The 18129-nt window shown below is 43.9% G+C and overlaps 1 protein-coding gene across 2 annotated transcripts in view; it reads left to right on the top strand.

The window, feature by feature from the left end:
• The window catches only part of LOC138570276 (protein eva-1 homolog C-like), a 501916-nt gene that overhangs the window by 139234 nt on the left and 344553 nt on the right, over positions 1 to 18129 (top strand). For both annotated transcript variants that reach the window (XM_069649046.1, XM_069649045.1), the window contains exon 2: positions 4136 to 4335. In XM_069649046.1, the coding sequence (XP_069505147.1) occupies positions 4136 to 4335 (200 nt within the window). The remainder of the gene's footprint in view (positions 1 to 4135; positions 4336 to 18129) is intronic.

The following is an 18129-nucleotide window of genomic DNA, read 5'->3' as shown; positions in this document are numbered from 1 at the left end:
GGGTGTTCTTAGAACACATTCAACTTGACAGAGAACAATACGGACAGCGTCCTCAGGACACCCCCTACGAACATTTCAGGACACCGGGAGTGTTCTCAAAAACGTCTTCAGAGCACCCCCATTTTGTTTATTTGCGAACATTTCAGGACACCGCGGGTGTTCTTAGAACACATTCAACTTGACAGAGAACAATACGGACAGCGTCCTCAGGACACCCCCTACGAACATTTCAGGACACCGGGAGTGTTCTCAAAAACGTCTTCAGAACACCCCCATTTTGTTTATTTGCAAACATTTCAGGACACCGCGGGTGTTCTTAGAACACATTCAACTTGACAGAGAACAATATGGACAGCGTCCTCAGGACACCCCCTACGAACACTCCCCGGACACCGGGAGTGTTCTTAGAACAGTTTCACTTTGCTTGCGAACAAAAAGGACACATATTGAGTCCTTAGAACACCCCCCAGTCAGTTTATTTAGAACATTTCAGAACACCTGTGATGTCTGCAAACAAATTGAACACAAAAAGAACGTCTAACACATAAAAAACACAACTTTCATCCTATCTCATACACTCCCACCCTCCCCAAACACTCCTACACACCAACACACTTTACAAAATACACATTTTGAACAAAGTTTCACCGCGCTGTCCGGGCACGTCCGCGAATCCAAGATGGCGGGCGCTACCGAAAAATCTGACGCGCTTCACGCTCCACGCCGTCCAATCAGCGAACATTTTGCATGTCCGCGAACATCACGCAAGACGATTGGCCAATCAGGACACTGTCCGCGGAGCGAACAGGGAAGTGTGTCCGCGAACCAAACACAGATATCACTAATTTTTGTTTACCTACTTTTTGGTCATTTTAAAAAAAACTACTGGACGGATTTTCACCACATTTGCAAAAGCACGCTTTCGGGACCAAGCCGCTGCTCCTGGTCCAAATTTGGTGGAAATCCATCCAGCGGTTTGGGCTGTAGGCGCGAGCAAATTTTTTTTCCCATTCAGTCTATGGGAAAAAAAAAAGTTTTGGGACCCCCCTATAACTTTTCCCCCCCTGGACGAATCCTCACCAACCTTTGCAAAAAAATTCAGAGTGACCCAAATACTTTTTTTGCAAAGTTTGGTGAGGATCCGTCCAGGGAGAGCGAAGTTATAAGCCACCCAAAAAGTGCTCTTCCTATGGAAACAGCAACTTAACCATAACTATATGGCCACTAACGTGGCCATGTAATATATATATATATATATATATATATATATATATATATATATATATATATATATATATATATATATATATATATATATAGTGATTCAGCTGATTATGGGGAATTAAATAAGAATACGACCAGGATCGCACCATTTTGCACGGCCGTGTGGCAATTTACTACCGTTTTCACAGAATGTACAATCATTAGAAAAATGCCATTCATTCCCCATATTCCTAATTTTACAATACACCTATTCACCAACTCTCAGATTTGGAACATTTTCCAATCAGCCCAAATCCCATTTTAGATCGCCATTATAGTTCCCTGAGTCACAAGTGATTGAATTTTATATTGCCTGGAAATTGCATAAAATATGACACATACAATTAAAAAAATCCAATTCATGGTTGCTGGATAAAGGGCCTAAATTATAATAGTCCTTTTAAATTAATTGTACATCTGCATGTTCATAAATGGCAATTCTGCTTCATCCAGCCATTTGGCCAGAGTTTTTATGACTCTCTTTGAAGTTGGTTGCTTGCTTTTGGAAGTTGGAGTTTCAGCCTCCCTTAATTGAATTGTCTTCACAGCTCCCCCATCTACACACCTCACGTCTACATTCTGGTCATACTCCAGACAAAGGGAAATTGTCCTGCAGAGACAAGTCTAAAGGACAATTGGTTTCCACACCTTCCAGGGGCCACATATAATTGCAGTTGTAAAATAGCTGGAGGATGTAAAAACCAGCCTTCCAGTGGGACAGTTATTTGTGACATGTGTCCCACAGCCAGCAAAAGGGTTTGTCTCTGGCCTACAGAAACTTTTTCATGAAAACAAGTGGCTTTTCTTTTCAAATGTCTGCTGGTATTTTGCATGCGTAACATAATATACATTACTTTTTTTCAACATGCACCATGTCTTTTTCCCTGACATTTTTATGTTGGCTGGGGTACATTTTTCACATTTAAATTGCAAACCCACATGCAAAGCCGTTTTTGTGTCAGTGTTTACAAATCCTGTTTTTTATGTCAAAGGGAACTTTGAATTCCCCTTCCTTTGTGAATTAAAATGCTGCTTTTCCTTGGGCAATGACAGGTAGGCCTTTTTCACAATGCCCTTTAGTTTTCATTTACAGCCACATATGCAAAGCCGGTTTTCGTGTCAGTGTTGAAGAATCCTACTTTTCATGTAAAAGAGACCTTCAGTTTGGGGCCTGTGAATGCACCCCACAACACACTTTAATATTACTGCAAACTGTTGGTAGGTGTTGAGTAGATGCATGAATCAATAATGTTAAGCAAATGGATTAAGCAGGTGAAATATGCAATCAATGTCTCTAATTATGCTCCCCATATTTTGAAATGAAAGGGGTTCTCGATTACAGAAACCATGCTGATACTCTAGAATAGACTAGGTCGAGCTGAGAACTCCTGGGCTGAGTAACTTACTTCTGTTACTTGGCCTGTGGGGGTCAAGGACCTGTTTTGGGTATTTTCAAGTTCTGAATGTGGTTCTTTATTTCCCTTCCTCGAGTATGCTCTTGCTGAAAATAGGCTAGCCCTGGCATATGGTGACCAGACCAGGCATACAAAGGCATCATCCGGGCTTTTGAAGGCTGCATATTGCACAGGATGGTATATCATGATATGTGGTGACCACACCAGGCATATGAAGGCATCATCCAGGCTTTTTTTGGCTGTGCATGGCACAGGATGGTATATCATGGCATATGGTGACCACACCAGGCATATGAAGACATCATCCAGGCTTTTGAAGGCTGCACATGGCACAGGATGGTATCTCATTGCATATGGTGACCACACCAAGCATATTAAAGCATTATCCGGGCTTTTGAAGGCTGTACATGGCACAGGATGGTATATCATGGCATGTTAGCAGCATTGGAGGCTGCACCAGAGCTATGCCAGTCGAAAACAACTGCCTTTACCAATTCTTCGTGGTTTTCTGAGATGCCGTTCATCCTAAGAATGTCTTCAAGTGGCCAACATGGAGATTTACACTGTTCACTGGTGTGAATAGAGTCTCTTTAACTGCATCTAAAGTGAGAATAATGTAGGCATTGAGGGTTTGGGCTCAGTTAGATCATTTTGTGGTTGATCACTTTTTGTCCTGTGTTCCAATTCACAACAAGTAATAGTATTATTATTGTTATTATTATTATTATTATTATTATTATTATTATTATTATTAACAGTAATGTGTAAACTGGAAAGGGAGCCAGATTACTGGTTATTTTCCAGATTCACAGGAAGGCAGGACCATGGAGAACTGACAGGTTTGAAGGCTCGGGCAGAGCCATTCACATTTTAGTGAAATCAGTGACAGGTCAATGAGGCTGGGGAATAATCAGTGCCATTTCAGGTGATGTGAGCCTCTGCATGGCTTGACTCTCCAGGGTGAGAGTCAGTCATATGCTCAACTCACTCAGAGGCCAGGGTGTTTGGGGACTCATTGTCACATGTCAAGTAATCCTGCAGATAACAGATGGGCTGGAGCAGAGTCAGTGTGTCTCAAATCAGGGGAGTTTGGGGGCAGGGGCCATTTATACGGCTGATAGTTCATGGGCAAAGTCAGTCACTTGTCAGGCTGGTAGTCCAGGGTTGGATATTCATCAAGTCACTGAGAGGCCACGATGGTTGGAGACTAGTCAGTCATATGGGAAGTAATCCTATAAAAAGCAGCAGGGCTGGGGCGGAGTCAGGACAAAGTCAGGGACATGTCAGTGGACTGTGAAAGGCTGGTATTGGGAGGTGAGAGTCATTTACATGTTCAGCAAGTCTAACAGAGGCAAAGATGGCTGTTAGAGTCCATTACGAGTCCGTCGAGACCTAATTAGCCGGTCACATGTAAGTTGAAAGGTGGCCATACTAACTCTGCATGTTTGACTCCCTAGATTACCTGCAGAAGGTGCTGAAGAATCACACTGCTAACGGCTGCGACGGGGGGCAGCTGGGGATCACGTGCCCCCACAAGACCTCCATCAGCGTCCTGTCAGCATTCTATGGCCGGCGGGTACCCAGCCAGAACCTGTGCCCCGGTCCAGCCAGCAACACCAGCGAGGACACTTTCTGCTCCTCACCTGTGGCCGTTCAGGTACAAAACACACCTTGATAACAGCCCTAGACACTGCTCCTCTCCAGTGGGCATATTTCATGTCATTGGGGTTAATGATCATGTGAGGTTGCTAGCAGGTCCAACCTTGGTGTGATTTAACTTTCTGTGATGTCATTGCATATGCTAATTATGCCTCGTTTCTGAGCTCCATATGAGGTACAAGGGTGACTGCCAGCAGGACTGGCACAGTGCGGCGGACAGTTAGGGCACAGGATCAGACTTACAATGCATATCACAATATATGTATTTCCTATAATGAATTTGCAGGTGGGTGTTGGGAAACGTGTATTCACTCAAAGGAGCTTTGCATTCAATGTCAGAGAGAGGGCCCTACCAGGAGGCCCCACAGGACAGGGGTGCACAACCCAATGGGTCTAGCAAGCCTTTGATGGCGGGATGGATAGACTGGAAGATTCCCAATGGGTCTAATAAGCCTTCCATGGTGGGATGGATAGACTGGAAGATTCCCAATGGGTCTAACAAGCCTTCCATGGTGGGATGGATAGAATGGAAGATTTCCAATGGGTCTAGCAAGACTTCGATGGCGGGATGGATAAACTGGAAGATTCCCAATGGGTCTAACAAGCCTTCCATGGTGGGATGGATAGACTGGAAGATTCCCAATGGGTCTAACAAGACTTCCATGGTGGGATGGATAGAATGGAAGATTTCCAATGGGTCTAGCAAGCCTTCCATGGCGGGATGGATAGACTGGAAGATTCCCAAATGGGTCTAACAAGCCTTCCATGGTGGGATGGAGAGACTGGAAGATTCCCAATGGGTCTAACAAGCCTTCCATGGTGGGATGGATAGACTGGAAGATTTCCAATGGGTCTAACAAGCCTTCCATGGTGGGATGGATGGACTGAAAGATTCCCAATGGGTCTAACAAGCCTTCCATGGAGGGATGGATAGACTGGAAGAGTTCCAATGGGTCTAACAAGACTTCCATGGACGGATGGCAAGACTGGAAGATTTCCAATGAGTCTAATAAGCCTTCCATGGTGGGATGGATAGACTGGAAGATTTCCAATGGGTCTAACAAGCCTTCCATGGTGGGATGGCAAGACTGGAAGATTTACAATGGATCTAACAAGCCTTCCATGGTGGGATGGATAGACTGGTATATTTCCAATGGGTCTAACAAGGCTTCAATGGTGGGATGGATAGACTGGAAGATATCCAATGGGTCTAACAAGCCTTCCATGGTGGGATGGCAAGACTGGAAGATTTACAATGGATCTAACAAGCCTTCCATGGTGGGATGGATAGACTGGTATATTTCCAATGGTCTAACAAGCCTTCCATGGTGTGATGGATAGAGTGGAAGATTCCCAATGGGTCTAACAAGACTTCCATGGCGGGATGATAGACTGGAAGAAATCCAATGGGTCTAATAAGCCTTCCATGGCGGGATGGATAGACAGGAAAAATTTCCAATGGGTCTCACAAGCCTTCCATGGTGGGATGGATAGACTGGAAGATTTCCAATGGGTCTAACAAGACTTCCATGGACGGATGGCAAGACTGGAAGATTTCCAATGGGTTGGATGGATGGACTGGAAGATTTCCAATGGGTCTAACAAGACTTCCATGGTGGGATGGATAGACTGGAAGATTTCCAATGGGTCTAATAAGCCTTCCATGGTGGGATGGATAGACTGGAAGATTTCTAATGGGTCTAACAAGCCTTCCATGGTGGGATGGATAGACTGGAAGATTTCTAATGGGTCTAACAAGCCGTCCATGGTGGGATGGTTAGACTGGAAGATTTCCAATGGGTTTAACAAGCCTTCCATGGCGGGTTGGATAGACTGGAAGATTTCCAATGGGTCTAACAAGCCTTCCATGGTGGGATGGATAGACTGGAAGATTTCTAATGGGTCTAACAAGCCTTCCATGGTGGGATGGAGAGACTGGAAGATTTCCAATGGGTCTAACAAGCCTTCCATGGCGGGATGGATAGACTGGAAGATTTCCAATGGGTCTAATAAGCCTTCCATGGTTGGATGGATGGACTGGATGATTTCCAATGGGTCTAACAAGCCTTCCATGGTGGGATGGATGGACTGGATGATTTCCAATGGGTCTATCAAGCCTTCTATGGTGGGATGGATAGACTGGGCGATTTACACACATATTAAGAAAAAGAACCATTGGGATATGTACTTTGCAAAGTCCTATTGACTGGTCTATCAGCAACATGTGAAATTGCAGAGGAGGATGTCTTCAGGGCCCGTTCCTAGGGTTGCACTTCTTTGTGACCACCTTGTGCATAAAAGGCGCCCAACCGAGTGCTCCTCTGCTCGGACACACCCATCTCCTTGTGCCCCTACAGATGCAGTGCACCAGAGGAGGTATGACTGGTTGCCTGAGGGGGGGGTGGACGCAACAGCATACACTACCATGCCCGCATATCCAAAAACCCTAGAGAGGAGGAGGAAAAGTTACTAAGCCAAGAAACAAGCTCCCTCTTATTATACAAACACCCTAGTGTGTGATCACACTCCAGTTCTGGGTAACAGCTGGATGCGTGATTTCGAGGCCTCCAAACCTTGACCACAGAAGTGAGAGATATAGCGTACGAAATACCAGAGGACCCTTACCCACTTACCCGGATCTAAAGCAGAAACTGAATGATAATTTCCTAATTCACAAAAAATGTAGTCTACGAATGCCACATGTTCCACACTATCACTCAACTATCACTCAACGAAAATGGGCAAAGATGGGCTGCTCCATAACCCGACTTTGCACACGTGTGAAGCATTGAGATGTCAACATATGCTGCAATGAGGAAGCTATCAAGTCACAAATAATTGCAGGGAATGAATCACTCAAGAAAAATCTTCTACTAAAACCATATACATTACCTGAAATTCTCACAATGGCCCAGGCTAACATGAACATTTATAGGCAAGTCACTTCAATGGAGAGACCTAATATTGCGCCACACCTGCTGACGATTGTACATCAAATAGTCTCAAAGCAAATGCCAGAGAAATGCATCAAATTACTTTGTTACAGATGTGGCTATGATTTCCCACATGAAGGGGTCTGCGCTGCTCTTGGACGGGAGTGTTCTGCATGCGGAAGGGAAAACCACTTCCGTTCAGTCTTTCAAACACCAAGAACCAACTCTACTTATGCTCCAGACAGCAACGTTTTCAGTAACAATGCCCCTAAGCACAAGCTGAAGAGGGTCAGAAGATCGACAGAAATCGGGAGATACCCTCATCCAGAGAAACAAACACAAAGCAGACGCTCGATATCTCCTAATCGATGACACAAACCAGAAAGGAGAATACATCATCTGAGAACTACCACCCTGTCAGCATTAAGACAGGAGAGGAGAGAACTGTGAACCCAACGGCAATAGAACATAGCCCCATCCTACGACTGAATATAAACAAACACACACACCAGTTACTAAATGACACCGGTGCTGCCATAGACATCATGTTTGAAGAAGAATTAAAGAAATTACCTAGAGCCCTAAAATTAAGAGCCCAGGTAGGCCTGTATGCGTATGGCTCTGAAGAACTGGTGCATTGTAAATGTACGTACACAGCCAAGTGTTCATACAAAGAACAATCTGATAAAATACTAATACATTAATATTGGGGTTCAAATCAGCGACCCAACGGGTCTTATACACGTGTTATACACGTGCTATACTAACTAATGGCGAATAAGTATATACCTATGTCTGGCAAAATAATAAAACATGTTCCCATCACTATTCAGAGGAATTAGAAAATTGAAAGGACGTCAAGTCAAGCTACACATTGATCCGAACATAACACCAGTGGCACAGCATTACAAGGGTATTCTTTTTAATAGCCAAGAGCAAGTAGAAAAATACCTACACTCCCTCTTCAAGACAGACATCCCAGAACCTGCAAAAGGCCCCACTCCATGGGTGTCACCCACAGTGACTGCATGAATGCCCTCTGTATGATTGGCTGCTGAGAGTGACCCAGCAGTGTGATGAGAGACAGAATAGTATATTTAGGGACCTCTCACCACTGGAAATTGTTCAGAAGCGTTCAGAAGCGTTCAAAAGCTGTGTCTACACTTTAAGAGTAACTGGAACTGCAGATCCTCGATGCCCCGCTGGAAGAAGAAGACTCAAGAAAGATAAAAAAAATCACAAAAGCCTGTGTGATGCTGGAAATGCATCGGAGGGACAGAGCCTCTGTATCCTCGTCCTTTACTGCCTTTTTATCGTGTGTTCTGTCATATTTTCTGTGCAGGAGTTCATGTGGGACTCCTGGCGGTGCAGCTCTCTCTCTTTTGGTTTGGTGAACAGACCCGTGGGATACCCTTACGGCACCCATGGGTGGTGGTACAACCCTGTGCCCCTAGTGTATGTTTTTGGGCACCTGGTGGCAGCCCCATGCTGAATTTGACAGGTGCTCTGGGTGTCCTCCATTTTGGGATACCCAGGCCCTGCCATTGGAATCAGTTGATTCCTGATAGGAAACAAGATGGCCCCTGTGGCCTCTTGCTTTCTATTGCCTGTTACCTTGTTTTCCCAAAATCCTGGGAAGCCCTGACTCTGTCCCTTCCCCCTGATTGGCTGTTGGGTGGAAGTGCCATATATGGTGTTGTTGTGAAGGCCAGGCCAGACTAGCTGGAGCCTTCCCAGTGACTGTATGTTGTGGGTACCTCCTGTGGGTGGGACCTGGGTGAATGGAGTGTGTGACCAATATGCACTTCTTGTTGTGGTTGTCTGGTTTCTGGCATGAGAGACAAAGACTGAGACAGCCCTGCCCGAAACTGGCCTGAATGCAGTGTGTAGTGTTGAATGGCTGGGTACTTGTCCCAATCCACATTCCTTGTTGCGAGTGTCTGAGAGGGAGGAGGATGGCCTGAATGCACTGTGTGCCTGATTGGCTGACCGACTGCATGAATGCCCTCTGTATGATTGGCTGCTGAGAGTGACCCAGCAGTGTGATGAGAGACAGAATAGTATATTTAGGGACCTCTCACCACTGGAAATTGTTCAGAAGCGTTCAGAAGCGTTCAGAAGCTGTGTCTACACTTTAAGAGTAACTGGAACTGCAGATCCTCGATGCCCCGCTGGAAGAAGAAGACTTGCTGTTGCATTTGCTTTGACCGATCTGAAAGCTGCCGAATCCGTCGAAGACTGATCCGAGAGAGGACCTGGTAAGGCGCCCTCTTCCCGTGCTCCGAGGGACCATCGAGCACCGCTAAACCTTCGCCGAAGCTCCGTGGATGCCAGACCCTCGAAAGGCTGTCGACCAGAGACAGGGACCGCCGAGGAGACCGAAGTGAAGCACCCGGACTTCGCCGCCGTCGAAGTCCATTGCCGTCGACCAGGATTCGCAGGTTTGTGTAACCTCTGGAGGCCCGTCGAAGTTGTGTTGCCCAGCCGTTGGGACCACTTGACGTTGTGCCGCCGATGACCAGAGCCGCCCCCTCCTTTGCCTAAGAACATTTGAATCGAAGCACTCCCTTGTCCGCACCGTCGACCACTTTATCCCGGCAGAGAAAGTCGAGGATGACCAACGCGCCGAGGAGAATCCGCTGGTGGGTTTCCCGCCACCTCACGACCACAAAGACTTCGATGACTCGACTCCCTTGCTGGGCCACAGTTCTTTACAATCTTTGTGGTCCAGAACTATCGTCACCGAGGTGCCCCGCATGCCTCTTCCTTGCAGGATGCCAACGCTCCGTCGTCGACAAGCACCGCTCGGATTGAAGCTGCCGCCTCATCGACGCCGTTCTACCCTGTTCACCGTCGGACGTTCGATGACCCGTGACTCCTGCTTTAAAGGGAGGGCATTCAAGAACGGTCGTCGATTCCCCAACGCCGAACGCCCAGTTCGCCTTCCTCAACGCCTCTCGACGATCCGTGATTCCTGCTTTAAAGGGGGTCACTCAAGAAGGATCTGTCGACGCCTCTTCGAAGAACTCAACTCCACCAGGTACATGGGGGGGATAAAAACATTATAGGAGGGAATGAGACTATTGAACAATATACGGACTGGGCTTGTGCTATATATCTTATTTTACAGGTTCTCCAGGTGGGGGGATCTCCACACAGAACTGTGCCTAGTGGTAGGGGCCAGTATTCTGCCTATTGTAAGAACCATTTTCTATTGTTGGTGTCCTTGTTATTGATCTGTGTGACATTTTAACCGTACAGTTGATGCACTTTAATGAGATTTGATAACATTGGTGGTACCACTTTTGAATTCTATATATTTATCATTGTTGATTTCCGAGTACAAAGTGCATTATTGTGATCGTGTACATAGCTTTGAATATTAATTATATAAAGACTGTGTTTTCAGTAATACAGTGTGCAGACATTCCTTTGTGGGGGTTCGGGGACTACACTGTACTTAAGAACCAGCCTGCATCACCTCCTGAGAAGCTAGGCCTTGATTGCTTGACTATGTTACCAATAATAGAGAATCTTGGCTGGGGTCCTCTGTGCCTCTCCTCTACCATATAGAGAGCGGAAGTACAGACAGCCCCCTCCAGTCTTTACAGCCTGTGTATAGACATGAGAATACTGAACCATGCAGTCACCAGAGAGAGAGAAAACAAGATGCACCTCCTAAACAAAGCCTCAGTATTTTCAAGACTAGACTTTAATAGAGGTTACCATCAAGTGGAAATCAGTGAAGATTCCAGCTACATTACTACACGCATTACACACATAGGCTTATTTCGATAAAAGCAGCTTAATTCTGGAATAGTATCGAGATATTCTAAGAGGAAATACATAAGGTAATCCACCATACACCAAATTTTCTAAATTATAGCGGCAATATGCTTGTCTTTGCATGTCACAAGACAAACAATGCCATGCACTTCCACATCTGCAAGGCTCTTGAAAATGGAAACCTCACCCTCTATTGAGATAAATGAGATTTTAACAAATCGACTCTCAAATTCTTTGGCCATATATATTCATCGAAAGTCATTGAGCCTGATCCTGACAAAACCAAGGCTCTGATGGAAGTGCCTCAACCACTCAACATCGCCCAGTTGAGGTCTTTTCTAGGCCTTGCAAGCTACTGTACACATTATCTCTATGACTTTGTGTCTGTAGTGCTCCATGACATCACCGTCCGAAAAAAGAAAAGGAATTTGTATGGTCTTGTGACCTCCAAGACGTGACACAACATGGCGTCTGCTACCTGCATGTCATATTTTGACCGAGATCTCAACATGTAAATCACAGTGGATGCCAGCCTCATGGGACTGGGGCCATCTTGGCCCGATACTCTAAGTCGACATACTGAGACAGATTGTTTTCACATGCGAGCAGGAGCCACACGGAGAAAGCTACTCATTGGTATAAAAAGAGAGCTTAGCCGTAGCGTGGGTTTGTGAGCATTTTTATTTATTTATGTTTGGGAAATCATTCAACATAATAATGGACTATGAAGCCCTGAAGACTATCCACTGGCGCACATGCCTCCATGCATAGTGCATTGGGGTCTGCGTTTGCAAGACTACAAATTCAACATCATGCATAAGTCTGTGAATCCTGCAGATTTCTTATCACGACATCCACAGCCCTCCTAAAAAATAAAGGTGTTGGTAGCAGGCCAATACATCAATTACGTCACACATAATGTGTGTCCACTGCGATTATCAATGGACGACAATGTACAGCAGAAGACCCAACAGTGAACATAATCATCACCTGCCTCAAATTGGGACGTGGAAACACGTGAGACGGCTGGGGGAGGCGAGCACATGCCATACAAACACTACTAGTGTACAAGACAGTCATTCCTTCCACACTTCATCAACGAGTGATAACCCTGGCTCATGAGAGACATCGGGGGAAAGTATCAAGGAAATGCCTACTAAGGAAAAAGGGTATGGTTCCCCAGGATAGACCACTTACTAGAATAGACCCTGAAAGGATGCACCTTTTTTTTTTTTTAATTCTTATAACACGCCGCATGCACGTAGGCCTCAGGGCGCACAAAAATCACAGACATAGACAGGACAACAAGAGAGAGCAAGCAGGATCAGAAAGGGGTCATAAGGATTACTCCATGTTAAAAAGATAGGTTTTATGGCTTTTTTAAATAGGAGGTCATTTTTGATTTGTCGTAGCCCTGCTGGCGTGCATTCCAGAGTAGAGGGCCCTGGACGTCAAGTGTGGTGGCTCCAAATTTTGCGGTCTTAAATCTGGGGGATGCACGGACTGTGGCAGAGGATGAACGAAGATTTCTTCCATTGCTCTTGATGTTAATGCGTTCAGACAAGTAGATGGGACTGCTGAAAGAGAGGCATGTATTTGTCGTAGTGAGCATTTTATGTGGAATGCGATGTTTGAATGGTAGCCAATGAAGCTTCTTCCTGAAGATGGAGATATGGGAGCGACGAGATTTAGTGATAGTTCTGGGCCACTTGTAAGGACTGTATATTTGCGGCAGTAGTACCAGACAATAGGCTATTGCAATAGTCCAGTCTGGAGTTTATCAACGCCGTGGATAGAAGAGCACAGTTTTCGGCTGTTAGAAATGGACGGATGTAATTGATTTGCTTATTGATCAGTCCGCAGCAAGACCTGATGTAAGAGACATGCAGCTTCATGGATAATTCATCGTCTGAGACAACTCCTAGAGTTTTTACCTTCCTCTGGACTGTGATGATGTTTCCTGCAATAAGGAAGTTGGAGTAATCAGTATCTAGTTTGCTCCGGGTGTTCTTGGAGGATACTATCATTAGTTCAGTTTTATTTTTGTTTAAGGCTAGAGAGTTACAAGCCATCCAATCCTGGATGGCTTTGTAGATGTTATTGATGGCCTCAACATCATTTCTGTACTGACCACTAAGCTGTAGGACCACCTGTGTGTCATCTGCTTAGTTGGTATACTGAACACCAAGTTTGTTTAAGAGGTCCAGGAGAGGGCAAATTTACAAATTAAAAAGCAGTGGAGACAGGCAGGAGGCCTGTGGGACACCACAGGTTTGAGAGACAGGAGTGGAGTGGTGACTCCCTACACAAACCCTAACCATGCGAGGGCCCAGAAAGGAGGCGATCCAGTTAGATGCCATTGAGTAACAATTTGTGACCTCTCCGAGCCTTGTCACTAGTAAGCTGTGATCTACCAGATCAAAGGCTGCGGAGAGGTCAAGAAGCATCAGTAGTGCGGCTTGATTCTTGTCAGCAATGTTCGCCAGTGTGGACTTAAGGTCGAGCATGGCTGTTTCAGTACCATGCCGAGCCCTATATACTGACTGTCGAGTGCCGAGGATCTTGTGTTCTTCAACATGAGCTTGGAGTTGTTTGTAGGCTAGTTTGTCCATTATCTTCAGTATAAAAGGCACGTTGGTTATTGGCCTATAATTATCCTTGTTGGTGGGGTCTAAATTTTCTTTTTTCAGCAAGGGTGTTATCCAAGCTGATTTTAGCACATCTGGTACTACACCTTCGTCAAAAGATAGGTTTATCAACTTGGTGATCCAGGGTACTAGCAAGTCAGTCGATTCTTTGAAAATGTTTGTGGGATAGTCGTCACCAGGGCAGGAAGTAGTTTAAGTTGTGCTACTAAAAACCTATGAAATTCAGTAAAAAAACTTTGTTAAAGGGACGTTATGGTTAAGTTGTGCTACTAAAAACCTATGAAATTCAGTGAAAAAACTTTGTTAAAGGGACGTTATGGTTCAAAGTAAAACCGAAAAACCCCTGAAATTCGGCAGTTATGGTAACATAAGCAACCATAACTCGCGCCACCGTGCACTGCTAACACTAACACCCAGGACATGACGGCATTGATGACATCACTGATGACATCACATGTGCATTTACTTTTCATAAAAACTCTGTACAAGGGATTCTTATAATGCTGACCAAAAACTGTCAAGGATCATTGGGATAAATATCATGAGCTAATTAGTGCATTAAGCAATGCATTGATATAAATAGCATTCTATTATGAAGTTCTATCCAGTATACTAAGCTACTCATGCAGAAACATAGGCAGTGTGTGCAGCATACATGATGAAGGTGCCATATTCATAATCTTGCCATGTTGAATACTGAAATGATAACTGCTTTCTTATTAGAGTTTTGCGTACTGTGAAACATGTAATAAGTAGATAATAAAACCCACTTAATACAGAATTATTACAGACAAAACACAAAGAGACAACAACACATACAAATATGAGTATATACAGGGACAGTGAAGTAAACAAAAAGCAGAAGTAGTAGCAGAAAGAGTTCATAACCTAACTGATTGTCTTTATGCAGAGAAACTATTGCTCTGTTTCAAAGCTGCTACTTACCATATGTATGTGTATCACATGATGTGACTGCACCCAAAGGAAAGGAGAGTGAGTATAATGTATAAAAATATGAGCATATACAGGGAAGGTAGAGTAATAAAAATAAAACTATGAGAAAGTGTTGATAACCCTAATGATTATCTTCATGCACAGAAAGGATTGCTCTCTTTGAAGCCTGTGTCTTCAGCTATGTATATGTTTCATATGATGTGACTTGACCCTAAGTCTACAAATATAGTACCTTTTCAATTTTTACTTCCTGACAGTTACTGAAGAAAACTATGTGGCTTAGATATGTCAGTAAAGGGAAAAAAGGGAGTGCCAGACATGTGATGTGATCAGTGATGCCATCAATGACATTTGTGATGTCATCTTTGATGTCCTGGGTGTTAGTGTTAGCAGTGCACGGTGGCGCGAGTTATGGTTGCTTATGTTACCATAACTGCCGAGTTTCAGGGGTTTTTCGGTTTTACTTTGAACCATAACGTCCCTTTAACACAGTTTTTTCACTGAATTTCATAGGTTTTTAGTAGCGCAATGTAACCATAACGTCCCTTTAACAAAGTTTTTTTACTGAATTTCATAGGTTTTTAGTAGCACAACTTATCCATAATATCCCGGACTTCATATACATGTAACATAGAACATACTAACCCCCTCGTAGTGATTTTCATGTCCGCGGACTACCGCCATGTCCGAGGACATATCGAAAATCTGAGCGTGGTGAATGTAAATTTAAATAGTGTGCCCCATTTCCCCTTTGAAGTTGGCTCTGAAAAGAGCCGTTTTTTTTTTTACAGACTTTACAGATGCTTGACAGACACCTGTTATTTTGTATTTTTTTCTTGTTTTTTTTTCTTACTTTACTCCTAAAATCTTCACATAACCTTCTCCAAAGCAACCCTTACATTCCAAAATAGAAAGGCATTTCCCGTAAAAGATAAAGAAATGCCATCTTCTTTAAAATTAACAGCATTGCTGGCATCAATATTCTCATTATTACAAAAGAACATACCAGCTCTAAGCATGGAGGCACACATGCCTCGGTTGATGACACACCTAGCAATGTTTTGCTGAGGACAAAAAACTGAACTATTGTCCCATATTGACCTAGGTAGTAATCCAGAAAAAATTACTTTCGCATTTGGAAGGATCTTCATTACGGCTTGAACCAAGCGTTCCAAATCAGCCAACAAAGTAGGGGCACTGACGTTGCCCAAATGGAAAGCACCATAGTGCAAAACTACCACATGCGGACTGTTCATTGTGGCCATATCCTCACAAACTTGTACAATTCCCTGTACATTGCAATCAGGCACAGTGCTCCACACCACCTCCACTCCTTTCACATCAAAGTTCTTTGCAACATGCCTGCATTGAGCATACTGTTGTAAACCATACACAAACATATCTCCAAGCACCAACACCCTGACTTTCTCTACTTCTGACATCTCCACACACACAGTCTCTTTCAACACAAATCCACAACCTCGACATCTGATTGGCTGATCCGTACAGTCTTCTTTCCATGTTGGATTTCCTGGAAAAACCAGGATGTAGCATGCCCTGTCCACGAACAGCCGCGGTGTCCGCGGACGGCGTCCACTTTACTCTCTGTGCCATTCCCTCATTGCATACAGCTAAGCAATCACACAATACGAATAACTTCCTCAGAACACCACCATTTTGTGAATTTTCGAACATTTCAGGACAATTATCATTTCATTATTCAACATATTAACATTACAAATATTATACTTTCATCTTGTACTCTGCACACAATGCTATGTTTCTCCATTAGTAGCTCAGTATACTAGATAGAATCCCATAATACAATGCTATTTATATCAATGCATCGTTCAAAGCACTAATAACGGTATGATATTTATTGCAATATCCTTGACACTTTTTTCGCAACATTATAATAAAAATCCCTAGTACACAAATTCCATGAAAAGTACATACACATGTGATGTCATCAGTGATTTCATCAATGACATTTGCGATGTCATCTTTGATGTCCTGGGTGTTAGTCTTAGCAGTGCACGGTGGTGGCGCGAGTTATTTTTCATAGCTTACCATAACTTGCGATTTTCAGTGGTCTTTCGGCTGTACTTAGAACCATAACGTCCCTTAAACAAACTTTTTTTAATATCACACAAACAATATACAAACATGGCGTGCAAAAACCAACTTCTACAAATGGCTTTACACAGAATGTTGCAAAGTAAGAATGTATGCTCATTCACAGTGAAGGTCAGCTGCTTCCATTTTTTTCTCGGGCCCCGGAGAGGCTCACGAAGCGGACTATAAGGTTGTATTGTGTTTTGACCTTGACAGACAGAGATTGTGATGAAAGACTTCTCTTCAAGGAGTGTTGCTAAAACGTAAGAGAAGATAAAGATGACATTTCTGAAACGAAACCACCTTTATATATTATATCACCTTGCGAAAGATCGTTCCCACACACGGAGTCGTATTTTGGGCTGCACCACTCGTAGACAATGGAAATTGCAATTGTACTGTAAGTAACCCTTTAGATTATTTTATACCAAATATAATTACAATAGCGTAGCATTAAAGACCGCTCAAGTTGAACTTGTTCTTTGAAAGTGGCATAATGTTTTCTACCGCGCACTATCACCGCTGAATTGATCCCCTGTCGTTTAGAGGGCTCTGAAAAAGGCAGATGACACAGGGTGGGTTAATAGAAATAATTTAACCGGTCTATAGGCGGTCAAGCGCTCTACTCGCTGTGCCACTTCACTATAGCCTGTCAAGTGGCACAGCGAGTACAACGCTCGCTTTGACATCCATGCACAGCTTGCTAACGCAAGTTCGAATCCCGGCAAGGCCAAACTCAGCCTTTCATCCTTCCGTGGTCGATAAATGGGCACCACACACCGTGGTTAATAATAAGCACCGCTTAGATACCTCACGGTTCTTAGCGCTATATGAATGGGAAAATATTATTATTTTATTATTAACATACTCCGTTGCACTATCTTCGATAGCAAATAGTTTCGCGCCCTAATAAATAAAATGATGATTTTTAATGAAGATGGGCTGGTGAGACTAATTTATGTTTTTTAAAATGGGTATGTGGCCCCATTTTGCCTATCTCATGATTTACAGACTCCAGCGGATGGGGTCTTCAACTGACAGGTGCAGGTCCAAATATGCAACTTCATGACCCTCACCATTTTATGGGACAATCGCCAAGGGCCCTTACGCAGTACTAGCGGCTACAAACAACATACCAACCAATAGGGTGGTCTAATGGCTCGTTGTTGGAGCAAACTTCCGATTATCAGAGCGACCATTTACTGCTTTTATCATAAACCAACAGCCTATCTACCGCAAAGGAACAATGTGTGGCTCCAAATAAACTTTTCCTGATCGACAGCAGAGACAATAGCAAATCGCTGAATATTCACTAAACATTTCATGTGAAATAAATGTACTTTACCAAATGTACAA

Source organism: Ambystoma mexicanum, chromosome 2q (genome assembly GCF_040938575.1).
Source record: "Ambystoma mexicanum isolate Mex_15411 chromosome 2q, UKY_AmexF1_1, whole genome shotgun sequence".
Lineage (NCBI taxonomy): Eukaryota > Metazoa > Chordata > Amphibia > Caudata > Ambystomatidae > Ambystoma > Ambystoma mexicanum.
The sequence above is the reverse complement of the archived record's forward strand: the minus strand, read 5'-3'. Positions and strand labels throughout refer to the sequence as shown.